The sequence below is a fragment of the Myripristis murdjan genome, chromosome 5 (assembly GCF_902150065.1).
Source record: "Myripristis murdjan chromosome 5, fMyrMur1.1, whole genome shotgun sequence".
In the NCBI taxonomy this organism is placed as follows: domain Eukaryota; kingdom Metazoa; phylum Chordata; class Actinopteri; order Holocentriformes; family Holocentridae; genus Myripristis; species Myripristis murdjan.
Genome location: NC_043984.1, coordinates 36,458,730 through 36,475,446, shown reverse-complemented (window position 1 = coordinate 36,475,446; position 16,717 = coordinate 36,458,730). Strand labels below are relative to the sequence as shown.

General features: G+C 41.9%; 1 protein-coding gene across 1 annotated transcript in view; it reads left to right on the top strand.

Annotated features, from left to right (window-relative positions):
- Window positions 1–946: 946 nt before the first annotated feature.
- LOC115359345 (calcium/calmodulin-dependent protein kinase type 1D-like) overlaps window positions 947–16,717 on the top strand; it is an 18,739-nt gene continuing 2,968 nt past the window's right edge. The window contains exons 1-11 of the mRNA XM_030051765.1: window positions 947–1,132; window positions 4,479–4,590; window positions 11,425–11,550; window positions 12,004–12,078; window positions 12,864–13,002; window positions 13,146–13,269; window positions 13,589–13,664; window positions 14,478–14,590; window positions 15,437–15,515; window positions 15,635–15,722; window positions 16,326–16,669. Coding sequence (XP_029907625.1) covers window positions 1,033–1,132; window positions 4,479–4,590; window positions 11,425–11,550; window positions 12,004–12,078; window positions 12,864–13,002; window positions 13,146–13,269; window positions 13,589–13,664; window positions 14,478–14,590; window positions 15,437–15,515; window positions 15,635–15,722; window positions 16,326–16,669 — 1,376 coding nt within the window. The 5' untranslated portion in view covers window positions 947–1,032. The remainder of the gene's footprint in view (window positions 1,133–4,478; window positions 4,591–11,424; window positions 11,551–12,003; window positions 12,079–12,863; window positions 13,003–13,145; window positions 13,270–13,588; window positions 13,665–14,477; window positions 14,591–15,436; window positions 15,516–15,634; window positions 15,723–16,325; window positions 16,670–16,717) is intronic.

Here is a 16,717-nt window from a genome sequence, read left to right as displayed (position 1 = left end):
ATGGAGTGCTGCGGCAGATGACCTGGCCTCCACAGTCACCGGACCTGAACCCAATCCAGATGGTTTGGGGTGAGCTGGACCGCAGAGTGAAGGCAAAGGGGCCAACAAGTGCTAAACACCTCTGAGAACTCCTTCAAGACTGTTGGAAAACCATTTCAGGTGACTACCTCTTGAAGCTCATCCAGAGAATGCCAAGAGTGTGCAAAGCAGTAATCAGAGCAAAGGGGGTTATTTTGAAGAAACTAGAATATAAAACATGTTTTCAGTTATTTCACCTTTTTTTGTTAAGTACACAACTCCACATGTGTTCATTCATAGTTTTGATGCCTTCAGTTAGAATCTACAATGTTAATAGTCATGAAAATAAAGAAAACGCATTGAATGAGAAGGTGTGTCCAAACTTTTGGCCTGTACTGTATATCTTTAGAAATAAAACAGAACTAATAACAAAATTAAATACAGTAGCTCAATACAAAGAATATTAGAAAAAAAGAAAAACCTTTGCATACCCCATAAAACTGATTAAAAAAATTAAAATATATCTACAGAACATCTTTCACCTGGACCCTTTGCCTTTAAATCTTTGCATAGGCTATGTATAATGAAATATACAAACAAAATATCTATAGAGTAGAATCTGTCTATATAGAATACATGTATACTCGTACCGTATAATTTTTAATATAATTTCCATGTGGAAGATGGATTTTTTTTTTTTTTTTTATCACTGAGATACTGCAGTAAGCATTAATTTTTCCTAACAATGTTAGCAATGACAATGAGCAAATGCGCCAGTCAACAGCGTCCATGTGCTGGACTTGGTTATGGATGATTCCGCTGGACAGTTTCTGCAGAACACTGCGGGGCAGCCCGTGTTTATGAATGAGAGCTGACAGCCATCTGGTCAGAGGCTGTAACCTTCATTACGCAGGCCCCGGCAGCCGTGCAGGACACTGCTGACTGCACTGGATGTCCCGGAGATAATCAGCAGGCAGCGCACGGCAGCGCCGCGCCAATGGCCTGCTCAGGTGAATGAGCGAGGCCCCGCCCCCTTCAGCTGAAGCTGCTGAGTGTCTGGAGGAGGCAGGTAGATCCACATGCACCTCCACAGCTTCTGCTCACCGCTGCCCAGGTAAGAAAATAACATTTCATTACACTCTTATCTTTATCATCACTCATTTTGTGCACGTTTGAATTGTATTAGATAAAAATGTAGACTTTATTCCTTGTTCAGAGATATCGCTATACTCTTTACTTTCATGTTTTTTTGTTTTTTTTTTTAAAGTATGACTGTTGCTTATGGTACAGGTATGTTAACTAATTTGTGCAGCAGGAAATGTGGGCAAAGAAATCCAATAGCATGGCTTACCTTTTCCGTCACACCAATTCAATAATCTATCAATTCATTTGTTTTGTTGGAAGGTTTTTGTAATCCTCGTTTAAATGAATGCAGCTGTAATCTGGATGATGTCATTTCTGTGTCTGTTTGAATCGGCGCACATATACACCCACCAAGCAGCGCCTATTTCAATATAATCTAAATTTTAGGCTGAAGTCACACGGTTGGAAATAACCGAGGAGACGTTATAGACGCTGACAGTAAAACGCTGTTCTGTGGATGAGGCTTTGTGCGGGCTGCACCGAGCTGACAGCCAAGTGTGGACTTGGAAAAGGTCTTGAGGCTAGGAGGTTAGGACGCGTGTTTTATGTGCATATTGTCTAGTGGACTTTGGATTACACGTTTTAAATATTCTTTTGGGGTTTATCAATTTTTAACCAACACACCACATGTATTTAATGTGTTATTGTGTGTTATACAATATGTGTTATACAAAAGAGTCTATTCTTGCATTTTTGGAAACGTGGCTGTGACTTTGATGGATTCAAATAATTAAAGTGTTTAGATTAATGCACTGTCAACGGCTTTGTCTTCACCAATGGATTAAAAAAAAAATCCATCTAGCACATCACAATTGGCCTGGGATGAACTTCTAATTTCTGGAGACACCTGAGGCTGTTTTTTAAATTATCACCACTTTTCTCTAATATCCTTTGAGTACTACAGAGGGTACATGAGATTTTAATGTTGACGTGAAAATATCAGTCATGTGTAATTTCTAAAATCATTAGCCTATACTATAATGAGTTCTATAAAAATGTAAATGTAAGATTGATAAAGCACATTTCATATTCAGTTTTCCCTCTGGGTTTCCTGAAGGTGTCAGATGTGTACGTGTTTGTTCTTTAAATCTGCTGCCGTGGTCGTGGAGCGAGGACATTTGTTCACTCTGACCAAAAAAAAATCCACAAAATGGATCAGTGGTTGAAGCGTAGCAGCAATACAGCTGGAAACAAGGAGGAAGAAGAGAAGAAGAAGCAGAAACAGAAAGAAGAGAATCTGCTCAGTATCAGGTTGTTGTTTCACACTGATGGAGCTGGACTGACCTCTGACCACAGGAGGCTCAACTGGTCAGGACCAACTGGACTGAAAAAAATATTTCAGAGGGGAACTTTATTGAAAAAAGCTTGAGAACCAGTGTCAGGAGCACAGGAGCTGTTGGGCCTTTCCCCTCCTGACCTGTGGGGGTTAGGGTTATGAAATGACCCAGTTCGTGTCCTGTCAGGGAATCAGCGGCTAATCTGTTCCCACAGCAGAGACGCCACGCAGGGATACAGGAGATGGGACACAGGCAGGGAGGGATACGAGGAAGGGTTAGCAAGGTGCTGGTATTTAGCTCTCTAATCCTCTGCTTTTTCAGTCTCCTGTAAGTGATAGGTACAAACGGGCTTTACCTAACTGGGACTCACCTCAGTCATGGACATGTAACTGTTTATGTAAGCAGAGCAGCAGGAGAATGTGGAGTGAAGGCTTAAAGGGTCGTGGAACACGTCGTATTCACTGTCTGGTCTGAGACTTAAACCACATTTCCCCCCTCAGGTACACCAGCCCTCCGTCTCTGCCATGTGCATTTTGAAGTTTAGATTAGAGGGATTGCATGGTGTGCAGGTGTGTGGAGCAGGAAAAAAAAAATGCTGAGGAGGGGCAGGCCTTGTAAAAATAATGTTATGCTATTTTGTGGTGACAAGCAAAAAAGGTGCATAGTGCAAGCGTAAAAAAAGGGTTAAAATCGTAAGGAAATTAGCATTTGATGATTTATTCATAAAATATGCCTTCACAAGCAGGTTTTTAGTTGATATATAGGTGAAGCTGGATTTTTGTAAATGTTTTTTTTTTTTGAAAGGACTCTCTATGATGTGGGACATGAAAAGTTTAATCCTCAGTCCATCCAAACTCCTCCTCACACATCAGCATCTCTATGCAGATTGTGATTCCAAGCCGTTGAATATATATTATAGGGAATTGCGTTTGAATTGGTCACGTCCGTGCTGCAGCCGCTGTGCAGACTCAAACACTGAAAAACACGATTGATTGGAAAATTGACTGAAAAATGATTTTGCCTTTTTCAGTGCATTTTTTTTTAGAGATGTTCCAATACCATTTTTTCCCTCCAGATACCAATTCCAATACCTGAACTTGCCTATCGATGAATGCACACCAATGGTACTGATCCGATATCATTGTGTTAAAAATAAGCAACCGCTGTATCCTGCTAACCCTGTATGGATGTGATGTTATTCAGTCTAAAGCCTTGAGTTTTTACTGATTGGACTTTCCCTTTTTTTTTTTTTTTTTTTTACAGTGGTGAAACATCAGCCGATGTAACCTATTTTAACCCCTGCTCTGACATTTTTTGTTTGTTTTTTTTTTTTTTTTTTTTTTTTTTTTACAGTTTTATGCTTCTCGTGTGTCAGATCTGGAGGCAAAGGCTTTGACTCAAGCACTCAACAATACCCAACACAGGGTTTCAGGCTGTATTGCAGGCAGTTCTGATATTGGTGTTGATATCGAAACAACTCTAACTTTTTCCTTCCTCAGTTACGGATATTGTGCTGTATCATGGTTAATTATTTTACAATATATCACATATCGCAGAATCGCCTGTATCGTGATAGTATTGTATCGTTACCCAGTGATTGCCACCCCATAAATGTCAGTATGTCTTAGAAACTGAGCTGGAAAGTACTTTTCTAGATACTGTACTCACATTCATTTTGTAATACTGAGGCTTTTCTTGAGTATTTTCGTTTAGTGAGACTTTATACCCTTACTGCACTACATTTCAGAGGAAAATCTGGTCCTTTTTTTATTTCACTACATGTATATGACAGCTGTAGTTACTAGATATTTTGCAGAATAAACGTTTGCAGGCAAAACATTAAATATTAAGCATCATTAGAGTGTGGCAGAGTTTCTGTGTCTCATAATGTGTCAGGGGCTTTAACACCCTGATGTGAATAAGACTCTGATATGATGTTTTTCAGCGTTCATGCCGTGGCAGGCCAGTGGAGCCAAATGAACATAAAGAACACACTGACTACAGGGCTGTAAATACGTTTTGTCGCTCTTTTCGGTGCAGGAGTCTACGGTAACGTCAGAGCCAACATGGGGCGAAAGGAGCTAAGCTGCAACTGGAAGAAAAGCACCAACAACATCAAAGATGTGTTCGACTTCAAGGGGAAGATGGGATCGTAAGTAACCTTGTTGAACATAGAAAAGAGCAAGAGAAAGTCTAAACTGCACTGCTGGCTTGTTAAGAGGAGGGTGTGGAGCCCAAAATCAACAGCCAAAACTAACATTACTGAAAACTGAAGTCTCCTCTGTGATGGTGGTGTACTGAGGCCGCTCTTAGATGACGGAAATCAACATTTTTAACTCGCTTGTCAGTGTCTCGTCTAGGGCGATTTGATTTGTCAGTCAGCCTGAGAATGAGGCTGATGTAACATGCGGTGTGACTCGCTCAGGTCGGAGTCCAGGGGAGGTCCTCGAACGCACCACAACCAAAACACAGGGCAGACGTTTCTGAGGAAACGCATCTGCAGCGACCAAACCTCTGGAAACAGGTGCAATGTAAGAGAAGCAATCAATGTGATGACGACCTCAAAGGTGTACCCCAACATTTTGGACAAATTCCCCTTTTCCCTGACTTCCCCAAACTGAGACCAGATGTCTGATTTACACAGGGAATCATGTGGAGTTGAAATAAGGCCACACTAATCTGGAGAAATCTGAAAACAGCATTTTTGTGTCAAATTGTTTTCTGTAATCCACAACAAAGCAGCAGAAACAAATATCTCTAACAGGCGCGCACACTGAACTGGAAGCTGTGCTGACACTCACACATTTTCTATCATGGAAACCTCAATCTTCTGCGTTTCCACTGCTTCACCACAAAGTCCCATTTTCAGTGGATGAGAACGCTGTTTTAGTGTGGACTGAAGGGCAAAATAGAGAAATAAAGATTAATTTTCAGATTACTTTCCATCAGTGTGGACTAAGTTTTGACTTGTGTGTGGAGAAAATTTCCTACCAGGGACGAAACCTGACAGCAGAGTTTAATTTAATCAGAGAAGCTGTAGCGTCTCAGTTTGTGGAGCTGCTGTTTCCTGTTGATTTAAACCAGTAGGGCAGCTCGGTTTGTACGTGAAAATCTTGCCCATGTCGTGCAGCTTTACTGGACTGACTGGACAGACAAAAGGATTGACCACATCACCTGTTCCCAGCCACCGGGCCAAGTTTGTCCCACAATCCCTTTTATAACCTCCCTGAGATCCACATAAACCAATTAACAGCAGCTTGGCTGCCTGGGCCTCATTTTATCAATGAGGCCTCTGACTCTGCCTGTGTAATCCACTCACAGGTAAACTCAGTGCAGGGCGGCTTCACCTGACCCACCTTCTGGAGCGTGGACTTTTCTTTTCATTCACAGTTTCTGGGTTTTCATAGCTGGTGATAGTTGTTTTTACAAAAGTGTGTGGGGGGGGGGGGGTGGCAAACCTGAGGGTCATGCGGCTGATTAAAACACATCTCTGCCAGTGTTGTGCCTCACACACAGTTCATGTTTGCCATTTCTGTTAGACATAACTGAGCAGAAATGCGGCAGATGATGGGCAGCGGCTCTGCTGATGAGAGGGGCAGAGGTGTTGAAAAATGTTCAGACTCTTCGTTGGCAGTAAAGATGAATGGAGAGGATGAATGGCTGGCGAGGTAACCAGGAAACAGGCTGTGTTTACATGGAGCCTGATCTTCTGCTAATAATCAGAATAAAAAAGCCTCGTGTAACCAGATCAGTCTGAGGAATCTGACTCATCAGGAGGAGTTTGCAATCGGTTTGAGAGCGCTGCTGTAAACCTTTGATAATCTGTTCAGTAGGAAAACATTGGCGCCTAATAACCATGTAAACTCTTAATCTGCTGGTTTCTCTCTGGCTGGAATAAATCTGTTCTCTCTGCTCATGTTTTCTCCATGTGGGGGGAACATCAGGTGACGGGGCGAGTTTCTGGGAGGGGCAGAAACACGGCAGCAGCAAAAGACAACTGGACTGAGGCTGAGGAAACAACTTTTTTGTTGTGAAGATTAAATCTGTAAAAAATTGATGAACGGCTCCGTGGTGGAAAGGCTGGAAAACACGAGTCGTTCAAACCAGTTGTCTGAAAACACAAACAAAGCCAGAATCCAGAGGGGCTGATGGGAGTCTTTTCAGGCATGATCATGTGACTGCTGGTTCACGCGTGCAGCTTCTTTGTACTGAGTGAATTTGACACAGCGCTCATTATTATACACTATGAGATATGAGGTTGAAATCTCGATTTTATGATTCAGGCGTGTTTTTTTTATTGATTTAAAACATAAATTCAAATTAATCAATTTTATTGATTAATCTCCCAACTATAATGACAGGAACACACCAAAAAATAGAGGCGCTAACTGGAAGCAAAAATTATTCTTCAGAGTAATGCCATAGAAGAACCATTTTTGGTTCCACAAAGAATCTTTTAGCAAAAGGTTCTTTCAAGAACCATTTCTGTAGACAGTCCTTAAAGAACCGCCAAAGGTGCCTCAAAGAGCCATCAAAAAAGGGTTCTTTTAGGAACCATAAAAGCTTTTTTAAAAAATACTAAATTAAAATAAATTAAAAACTAGGTTCTTTAAAGAACCATTTTTAAGAAAGTTCTTTGTGGACCCAATTGGTTCAGTAAAGAACCATTTTTTAAATGGCTCTTTAGTAATTTTTCAGAATAAAAGTCACTCTGGGCGTGTTACAGTTTTTTTCCAGTATAATGAAACTAGGATCCACTTTGTCGTCATCTTCTCCTCCAAACCACAGCACAAGTTTTCTTTTGCAAATGTGTTCATACCTTTTCATTGTATTCATACATTTTTCAGGCTTCACTACGGTAGTCAAAAGCAAAACATCTGCTCACAGCTGATAGAAATGACCTGCACCACTGTGAAACCACTAGTGCACCTGCATCACTACCATTTCCACCAATCACCATTCACCAGTCAATCAGGATGCACCCACAAAAAAGGGGACTATAAATTGTATTCTGTATTTTTTTTCAAGTCCTTTGAGTTTTTCTGTGTAATACTGTATGTGACTTACAGTATTTCAGTTTTTCCATCAATACAGTAAAATTTCACCTCAAAGTCTTTGAGTTTGGATGCAGTTCTTACCTGTAAGTTCACATTTGAATGTGCAGCTCACAGGAGAACCTTGTTCAAACTGAGAGCTGTATTTTGTATTCTGCTGTCAGCTGTGGTACAGTACAGTAGAGCTGATTGAAGGAATCTACTCATTTGGGCATAAGTTGAGTTGTTTGAGGGAAATATTGGCTTATTCTACTTGCTTTACAAAATGTAACTATGTAAATTGTCAAAAAAATATGACTGCAATACACACAAGAAAAAGTAAAGTTGAACCTGCTCAGACTGAAAAGGCTGTGTTGCATTTTGGTGTGGAGGATGAAGTGAGTGAGTGGGTTAGTTGTATTGGGCGATGACAAAATGTGCTTTTGCTGCATGTTTGAAATGTTTTGTCATGGTAAGAGCCTTTTGCGAACAAAATGTGTTATTTAGGGAAGCGCGCCTCTCATTAGGCCGATGGATTAACTGTTTTGATACCAGGGTTTCTGAGTTGACAAGGTTTCTGAGTTGAGGAGGTAAAGCGATTGAAAAAAACTGTAAATCAGATGACTGTGTGCAGGTTGAAAACCAACATGAACATGTTGTTGGCCGGTTCTCCACGTTCCTTGTTCCTTCATTGGGTTCCAGACGAGCTACTAAAAATGTCAGCTGTGATGCTGTGGCATTTCTCCCTGTTTTCTGATGGTTTATAGAGCGACACATTAATCCATTCACTGAGGAAATAATCTGCACATTAATCCACAAGGAAAAGAATTGTTAGCTGCTGCTGCCACCAAATAACTCCAATAAACATGAAGAACCTTTAGCACTTTAAGGAACCACATACAGTTTGTGAAGAACCAGCCCCTAAATAAAGAGGTTCTTCAGCTGCTGATGGTTCTTTGTAGAACTAGAGAGCATTTTGGAGAATCACTGAAGAGCCGTTATTTCTCTGAGAGTGTGTTGTATTTCAGACAGTGAGCTGATCTGAATGAAACAGGTGTTTGAATCAAAGCAGGCTGTTGTTTCTCAGGGCTCAGGACTGTTTACTGCAGGCCGCCGTCAGCTGGCTGTGAATGAGCGAGTGAGTCAGGACCATGCTGCATGTGTGTGCGTGTGTGTGTGTGTGTGTCTGTGTTACTGAGCACTGACGTCAGAGCAGAGCAGCGGGAACATCCTAGCACCAGTCAATTATAGGATTAGAGTCTGGCTGAGTGTTTTTCAGTGTGAGCGCACTGAGCCGACAGCCGGGGTGTGGGGGAGCCACAGGTGTGTGTGTGTGTGTGTGTGTGTGTGTGTGTGTGTGTGTGTGTGGAGGGGAATTCATCTAAAAAAAGAAAATAAGTAAATAAAAAAACTTTTTAATAACAAAAAAGTAAAATAACACTGTTAAAGTTAGTTAAAAAATTGTTAAAAAATTTTAATTGGTTAAAAAATAAACTAATAAATAACTTTGTCAGGGCTTGAGAAACATTTCTAAAGCCCTGAGGAAGACCTTCAGTGTTGGAAACACATTGGCTTTTTTACAATTTAGCCACCACAATATAAGCTTGTATTGATCACAGTATTGATCTTTATTTGCAACCAGTCGTCTTTTTCTGTTTGTCAAAGCAAAAAGGAGATTTTAATGTCGATTGTCGACTCGTGCTGCAGAATTAACCGGCCAGCCTCTTTGGCAGCAGAGGGCCTTTATTGTGAAGCAGCTGGGGTGTTTCCTTGACAGTTTCCAGGAGCTCCTGTGGATCTGCTCTGTTGGCCGGCCTCGCTGCAGCTGCTGGGACGCGGCGGCCAAACTGTCAGATGAGCCACTGAAGTCTGGCCAAGAGTGTCATGCCCCGTCTGGCCTGCAGGGGGAAGCTGGCAGGGCGTTTGTGATACAAAAACATGTTTTGGTTTGTGATAAGTCTTAAACTGTTTAGATGTCATACTTAACAAACACAGAGTCACAAGAGCCCATGGAAGGTTTATAGGTGAAAGGTTTATAGATATTCTGTTTTGGTATATTTTATTTTTTCCTTATTTTTATAGGGAATACAACGGTAACACAATAATTTCCCAATTTGGGATGAACATGGATTCATTCAGCTTCATCTCAGTGAAATATCAGCGTGAAGCAGGGGCGCTGCCAGGAATTTTGGGCCCATGGAAAAAAAACCAAAAAAACCCCCATATATATATATATATATATATATATATATATATATATATATATATATATATATATATATATTTACTCGATTCGATGATGGTTTAATAATTTTATATTAGTTTTTACCTATTTTTTGGGACCCCCAATCAATGACAGACTGTGGAACCTTTCACAATAAAAGCTCAGTCAGCAGAGATGAGAAGAGGAACCTGCTTCTACTTTGTTGCTTCTACTTTTTGTCCAAATTTCTATATTTCACAATAAAAGCTGCACCATGGAAAAACTCCAGCAAGGACCATGTAGACTCAGCTGGCAAAAACTGTAGAATACGTATGGGTGATGAGAACCATGTAGACTCAACCATCACATGATGCGTTTAGTTGAGTGTAATGTCCCTTTAAAAGCATGTAGTGTGCAGCGTGTTCTCTCCTCCTTTTCTAACTGCATGGAAAAGATCCCAGCTAACACAGTTACTGTTTGGAAAAAGGAGCTCAGTCACTTTTACTGCCAGGACATTTGACATGAGACACTTTGGACTTTTACTGCAGGACATTTTTACTGCACTACTTCTACTTCTACTGCGGTCACATACCAGCAGAGGAACAGTACTTCTACTTCTACTGCAGTCACATACCAGCAGAGGAACAGTACTTCTACTTCTACTGCAGTCACATACCAGCAGAGGAACAGTACTTCTACTGCAGTCAGATACCAGCAGAGGAACAGTACTTCTAGTTCTACTGCAGTCACATACCAGCAGAGGAACAGTACTTCTACTTCTACTGCAGTCAGATACCAGCAGAAGAACAGTACTTCTACTTTTACTGCAGTCACATACCAGCAGAGGAACAGTACTTCTACTTCTACTGCAGTCAGATACCAGCAGAGGAACAGTACTTCTACTTCTACTGCAGTCAGATACCAGCAGAGGAAAAGTACTTCTACTTCTACTGCAGTCAGATACCAGCAGAGGAACAGTACTTCTACTTCTACTGCAGTCAGATACCAGCAGAGGAAAAGTACTTCTACTTCTACTGCAGTCAGATACCAGCAGAGGAACAGTACTTCTACTCGAGGAGCAGTTTGTAGTACTCTTTAATATCCTCAGGTTCAGGAAGAGCATGTGAAGTAGGTGGCATCCTTCTTTAAAGGGCCATGTTGGGTTTATGGCAGGATTAATCATGCTGTACCTGAGCAGCGCCCCCTGCAGTTAGTCAGCGCTCAGTTGGTTCAGGTGGGCTCTTATGTAACGAGCCTTAAGACTAATCTCAGTCCATCTGAGTGTGAACCTGTGTGTCGCTGCTCATGGGCTAAAGCAGTGACACAGAAAACGTCCACTAAAATATCCTGCTTAAGCACAAGTACTGTGTTACATGTACCGATGTGAACAAGCTACTTAAAATAATTAAGTAATTTTGGAGTTGCTGTTGTTTTAGCATTTTTTTGCCTCCATTTTTGATGCAAAGCTTTTGCTGTTGTGATGTTTTTTTGTGCTCCACATCCAAGTCAAACAGGGCAGCAGGTCCTGTGAGGTTGAATAAAAATAACTAAAATAATAATATAAAAAAATACAAAAAAAGATATTTGGAAAATTCACAGCTTACTATACTAGTGGCAGTGCCCATTAATTTGGACATTACCACTGGTGTGACATCTCTTTGTATGCAAGTACATGAAATTTTATCAGATGTAACACTTTCTTTTCTTTTCTTTTCTTTCCTTTCCTTTTCTTTTCCCTTTCGGCATGCAGTGGCTCCTTCTCAGAGGTTTTTATGGTTCGGGAAAAGACGACAGGGAATCTCTATGCACTTAAATGTCTGAAGAAGAAGCACCTGGCTCAGAGCAACTTAGAGAATGAGATCAACGTCCTGAGGAGGTAGCACACACACACACACACACACACACACACACACACACACACACACACACACACACACACACACACACACGCATGCATGCATGCACAAAATACATGTGTATGTGAAGTCACATAATTGAGCTGTGTCTGGTCAATTTAAGCGAGAATCCTTTAGACTCAAATGACAAAAAACAAAGAGAAATAAAAAATAATTCTGCTAATGCTTATGAACTCAGTTTAATTTCATAAGTTAAAATTTGATAAGTTTCAGCGTCTAAATAATAGATGAATTTAAATTTCCTACATTTTTTTTTTGGTGTAATGTGTGTCTAGTGCTGTTTCAGTTTTTTCGTAGTTGAGTCTAAAGGTTTCTCACTTAAAAGCGACCTTTAAAACGACAGAACGATGAGTCTTACAGAGTCACTGAGTTCCTGCTGCAGTGATGTGGTCTCTCTCTGTGTGTCTGTGCAGGATAAAGCATGACAACGTGGTGGGACTGGAGGATTTCTATGAGAGTCGAACACACTACTACCTGGTCATGCAGCTGTAAGTGCTAAACTACATGTTGGTGTTGTGGTAGATAGTTCTGCAGCAGCGAATAATAACAAGATACAGCAGAGAAAACAGAACTTGAATATAAAACAGCAGCTAAGAGATCCAACACGACCGTCAGTTTCAACGGTAGAGAACACTGAAACTAAATTTAATAAAAATACATACACTTCAGTTAATGTCCAAATGTTTGTTACATGAAGGGGGTTACAGTTTAAAACAAAACACTGGCATTAACACCATAGCAACCGCCTAGCAACATCCTAGCAACCACTTAGGAAACATCCTAGCAACCACCTACAACAGAGACTGTCTAACGACACCCAAGCAACCAATTACAACACCATAGCAACCACCTAGCAACATCCTAGCAACCACCGACAATAGCAGGCAAAACACTAGCAACCACCTACAACACCATAGCAACAGCTTAGCAACGCCCTAACCACCACTTACAGCACCATAGCAACCGCCTAGTACCATCCTAGCAACCATTTACAACACCATAGCAACCACCTAGCAACACCCTAGCAACCACCTACAACAGCACCCACCTAGCAACACCATAGCAACCACCTAGCAACACGCTAGCCACCACCCTCGCTACAACCCAGAACATCATAGCACCCATTGAGAGCACCATAGCAACTGCCTAGCAGCACCCTAGCAACCAAACATACAGTAACACCCAAGCAACCACCATTAGTGCAGTTTTTAACATTAGTTAATGAATACTTAATGTTAAGTGTGTGTGTGTGTGTGTGTGTGTGTGTGTTTAGGGTGTCCGGTGGTGAGCTGTTTGACCGGATCCTGGACCGAGGAGTTTACACAGAGAAAGACGCCAGCACAGTGATCAGACAGGTGCTGCAGGCCGTCAGCTACCTGCACGAAAACAGCATCGTACACCGGGATCTCAAGGTACACACACACACACATACACATGCACAAACACACACACAAACACACACACACACACACACACACACACACACACACACACACACACACACGCACGCACATGCACACAGACACTGTCTCACTGTGTCCCTCTCTCTCTGCAGCCTGAAAACCTGCTGTACTACAACACAGACGAGAACGCGAAGATCATGGTCAGTGACTTTGGCCTGTCAAAGATGTCGGAGCACGGCGTGATGTCCACCGCCTGCGGGACACCAGGTTACGTGGGTGAGTCACACACTGCTGCGACTCGCCCTCACCCTCTCTGTCGCCTTCGAATACGACAACAGACAGTGAGACGGACAAAACATACTCACTCATTATTATTTATTACACAGGAAATATTTTGATCAAAAGAAAGAGCATGGCTGTGATTTTTTAACACAACCCTTTAGTGATTGACTTTGACGCTGCTGTTCTACCTTTGCACATATTAAATACACAGTATCCTCATATAAATACTCATTGCCGTCTGCAGTTATTCATGAAAATGTAATTACAGCATTTCTGAAGTTTGCTGTTTGCTCTGATCTGCTCGCTCCTGCAGCCCCTGAAGTTCTGGCCCAGAAACCCTATAGCAAAGCAGTGGACTGCTGGTCCATAGGAGTCATCACTTACATCCTGTAAGCACACACACACACACACACACACACACACACACACACACACACACACACACACACACACACACACACACACACACACACACACACAAAGAAAGAAAATCAATCACTGTGAAATTGTATATTTTTTGAATATGGGCACAAATACATGATCTAAATAATACACTTTGACTTACTATCCTTAAAAGAGTACGCATTACCATTTATCAGAAGAATTAGAACAGCTCTGTCTCTCAGTGGATAAAATGAAAAGTGCATTTTCCCGTGTCAATCTGATGAAATCTAATTACATGGAGACTTACCCAGGAATTTGTAAAGACAAAGTTTACAAAGTTCATAAATTGAATTTTTTTCCACTTCATCCATCATCATCATTTGTGTGACACGTCTTGAGCCTGAGAGAATTAGTCTGTACATTACCAGACATATCCACAAGTCAAGATTAAAAACACAAACAAAAACAATGAGTACAGTCAGCTTTCACGTATAACACCTTAGCTATTATGTTTTCCTTATTTTTACACTTTCACTTGTTTCACTTTCACTTGTGTTTATGTTGTATGTTTCATTTTAGCAGGGCCATCTGACACATTTCTTTTATAAACTTTCAATTCAATTAAATTCTATTAATTAATTAATTTATTTATTTATATAGCCCAGAATCACTGTTTTCTCTTCCCGCTTCCCAGTCCCTATGTTCTGCATGGATTATGGGATTTGTTTTATTTTTTTATGTGCAGTACCAGTAAATTAAATCAACCTAAAAGGTTTCATGAGTCTGTGTTGACAGTGTGCCGCCTCTGTGTGTCTCAGGCTGTGTGGATACCCTCCGTTCTTCGAGGATAACGAGACTCGTCTATTTTCGAAGATCATGAGGGCTGAATACGCTTTCCACACGCCCTTCTGGGACGACATCTCCGAGTCAGGTGAGCCCGTCCGGAGCCAGGAGACGCACAAACCTCACATCGCAGGGTCAGGATTTTTTTTTCTGGGATTTTAAAAAAGTGTAGGAATATCATGGAACTGTGTCAGCCTCAAATTTTTTAAAAAAAATTTCCAAACATAATAAAAAAAAGTTTTTTTTCCTGCAAATGGTGGCCCATCCTCAACAGACCTCTATAAGTAGCTCCTCCATATTATCACTGAATTTAATGATGCTGATTTATGAAATCTTTGTGTTGAGGCTCTCAGAATCATTCAGCATGCATTAATTTTTATTTTATTATTATTATTTTTTTATTTATGTGATGGGTGTCAGTTCTAATGAGAGAGACAATCAGATTTTGACCCATGTGTTTGTGGTTTTTCCATCGTGTTCACATTAGGTTCGCTTGCCCTGCAGAATAAACAACAAAAACAAAGTGATCAATTTTAACAAAACCCTCTGAAGCTGTGATTTGTTTTTCAAGGAAAAAAAACTCATGTTATGTTTATAGAGGTCATGGAAATGTCAGGGAATTTTACATTTGACCCACAGCTGGAACTGTGAACATTGCTTGCTGTTTCTTGGATGTTTTGAATTTCTCGTTTGTCATTTCCTGTCATTTTACTGTCATCAGTCAGAGTCCCAGCAGCGCCTGTGGCCGCCTGCAGGCTCTGCTGAGTTCAGAGCAGCGGGGCGGCTATAATTAGATGCTTAAAAGTGAGGATTTTACTGCCTTACCAGAAACCAGGGATTAAATCAGATGACATCAGCACAATCCAAGTCCCTTTAATCCCAGTAGTTCTCAGATCCTAGTAGTAACCAAACTTCCTGTGTTGTGTTTCTGCAGCCAAAGACTTCATCAGGAACATGATGGAGAAAAACCCCACGAAGCGCTTCACCACCGAACAGGCGCTCAAGCACCCCTGGTCAGTCCCTTCTTGTCCTTACACACACATACACACGCACACATACACACACACACACACTCTCTCTCTCTGTCTCTCTCTCTCTCTCTCGGTGTTCAAAGTGTTGTTCTGGCTTGCAGGATCATTGGAGACACAGCCAGAGAGCAGGACATCTACCAGTCTGTGTGTGAGCAGATCCAGAGGAACTTTGCCAAATCCAAGTGGAGGGTGAGGAACTCGTCCCGGCCGGCCACGGCAGCTTCACAGCCGCTTCACAACAAAACACATGTAGTGGGGGATTCAGGTCCATCGGGAAACCAGGAAACTACAGCCAGACATTTCAATAGCAGTTTTACAAGGACCCAGAAAAATGAGATAAATCAGCTCATGGAGTTTCTGGACTGAGATACACACTGAAAAATAAAGGTGCTAACTGCAAGAGGTTTTTCAAAGAACCAAAGGTTCTTTAAAGAAACACTATTTGTTCTTCCCAACTGGTTCAGTAAAGAACTTTTTTTAAATGGTGCTTTACTGAACGTTGGGTCCACATGGGCACATGAGGCAGCACAGTAGCGGTTTACTCTGCTCTAACCCTAACCTTAACTGTAAGCTTAACCTTAAGCTTAATCTTAACCATAACCCTTAACCTTAACCTTTACTGCACTCATGAGAGTTCAAACCTAGATTAGAGAGAGTGAGTTACCGTCTAGCCAGGACCGGAGAGACGCTAAGCGGATAAAGCTTGTTCCATAATTTTTGGACAAATATTTTTTCAGTATTTTGTCCTCGGATGGTGACGTTACGCCTCCTGTGCTTATGCTTTTCCAACAGCAAGCCTTCAACGCAGCCTCAGCCATCAACCACATGAAGAAGCTGCAGCTGGCCCACGGGGAGACACCCGCCTCTGCCCTCTCCATCCCCAGCATCGTGGTGGACTCCGCCCCCCTTGGTGCGGGACCCTGCTGTGACGAGGCCGAGGTTCTTGACCGCAATGGGAACCCCCCCGCCACCGCTAATCACCTGATGCCGCCGCCCTGCAGCCCTGAGCTGAGCAGGGGTGTTTGTCCCGCCCTGAGGACCAGTTACAGCGAGCCGGGCCACAGCTCCGCCCCCGGCGAGCCGGTCGCCCACACATACCGCTCCGACAGCGACTCCCCCTTCAGGCCGTGCAGGGGGTAAGAGCCAACACGTTCACAACAAGTCACATCCAGGAGATTCAAACA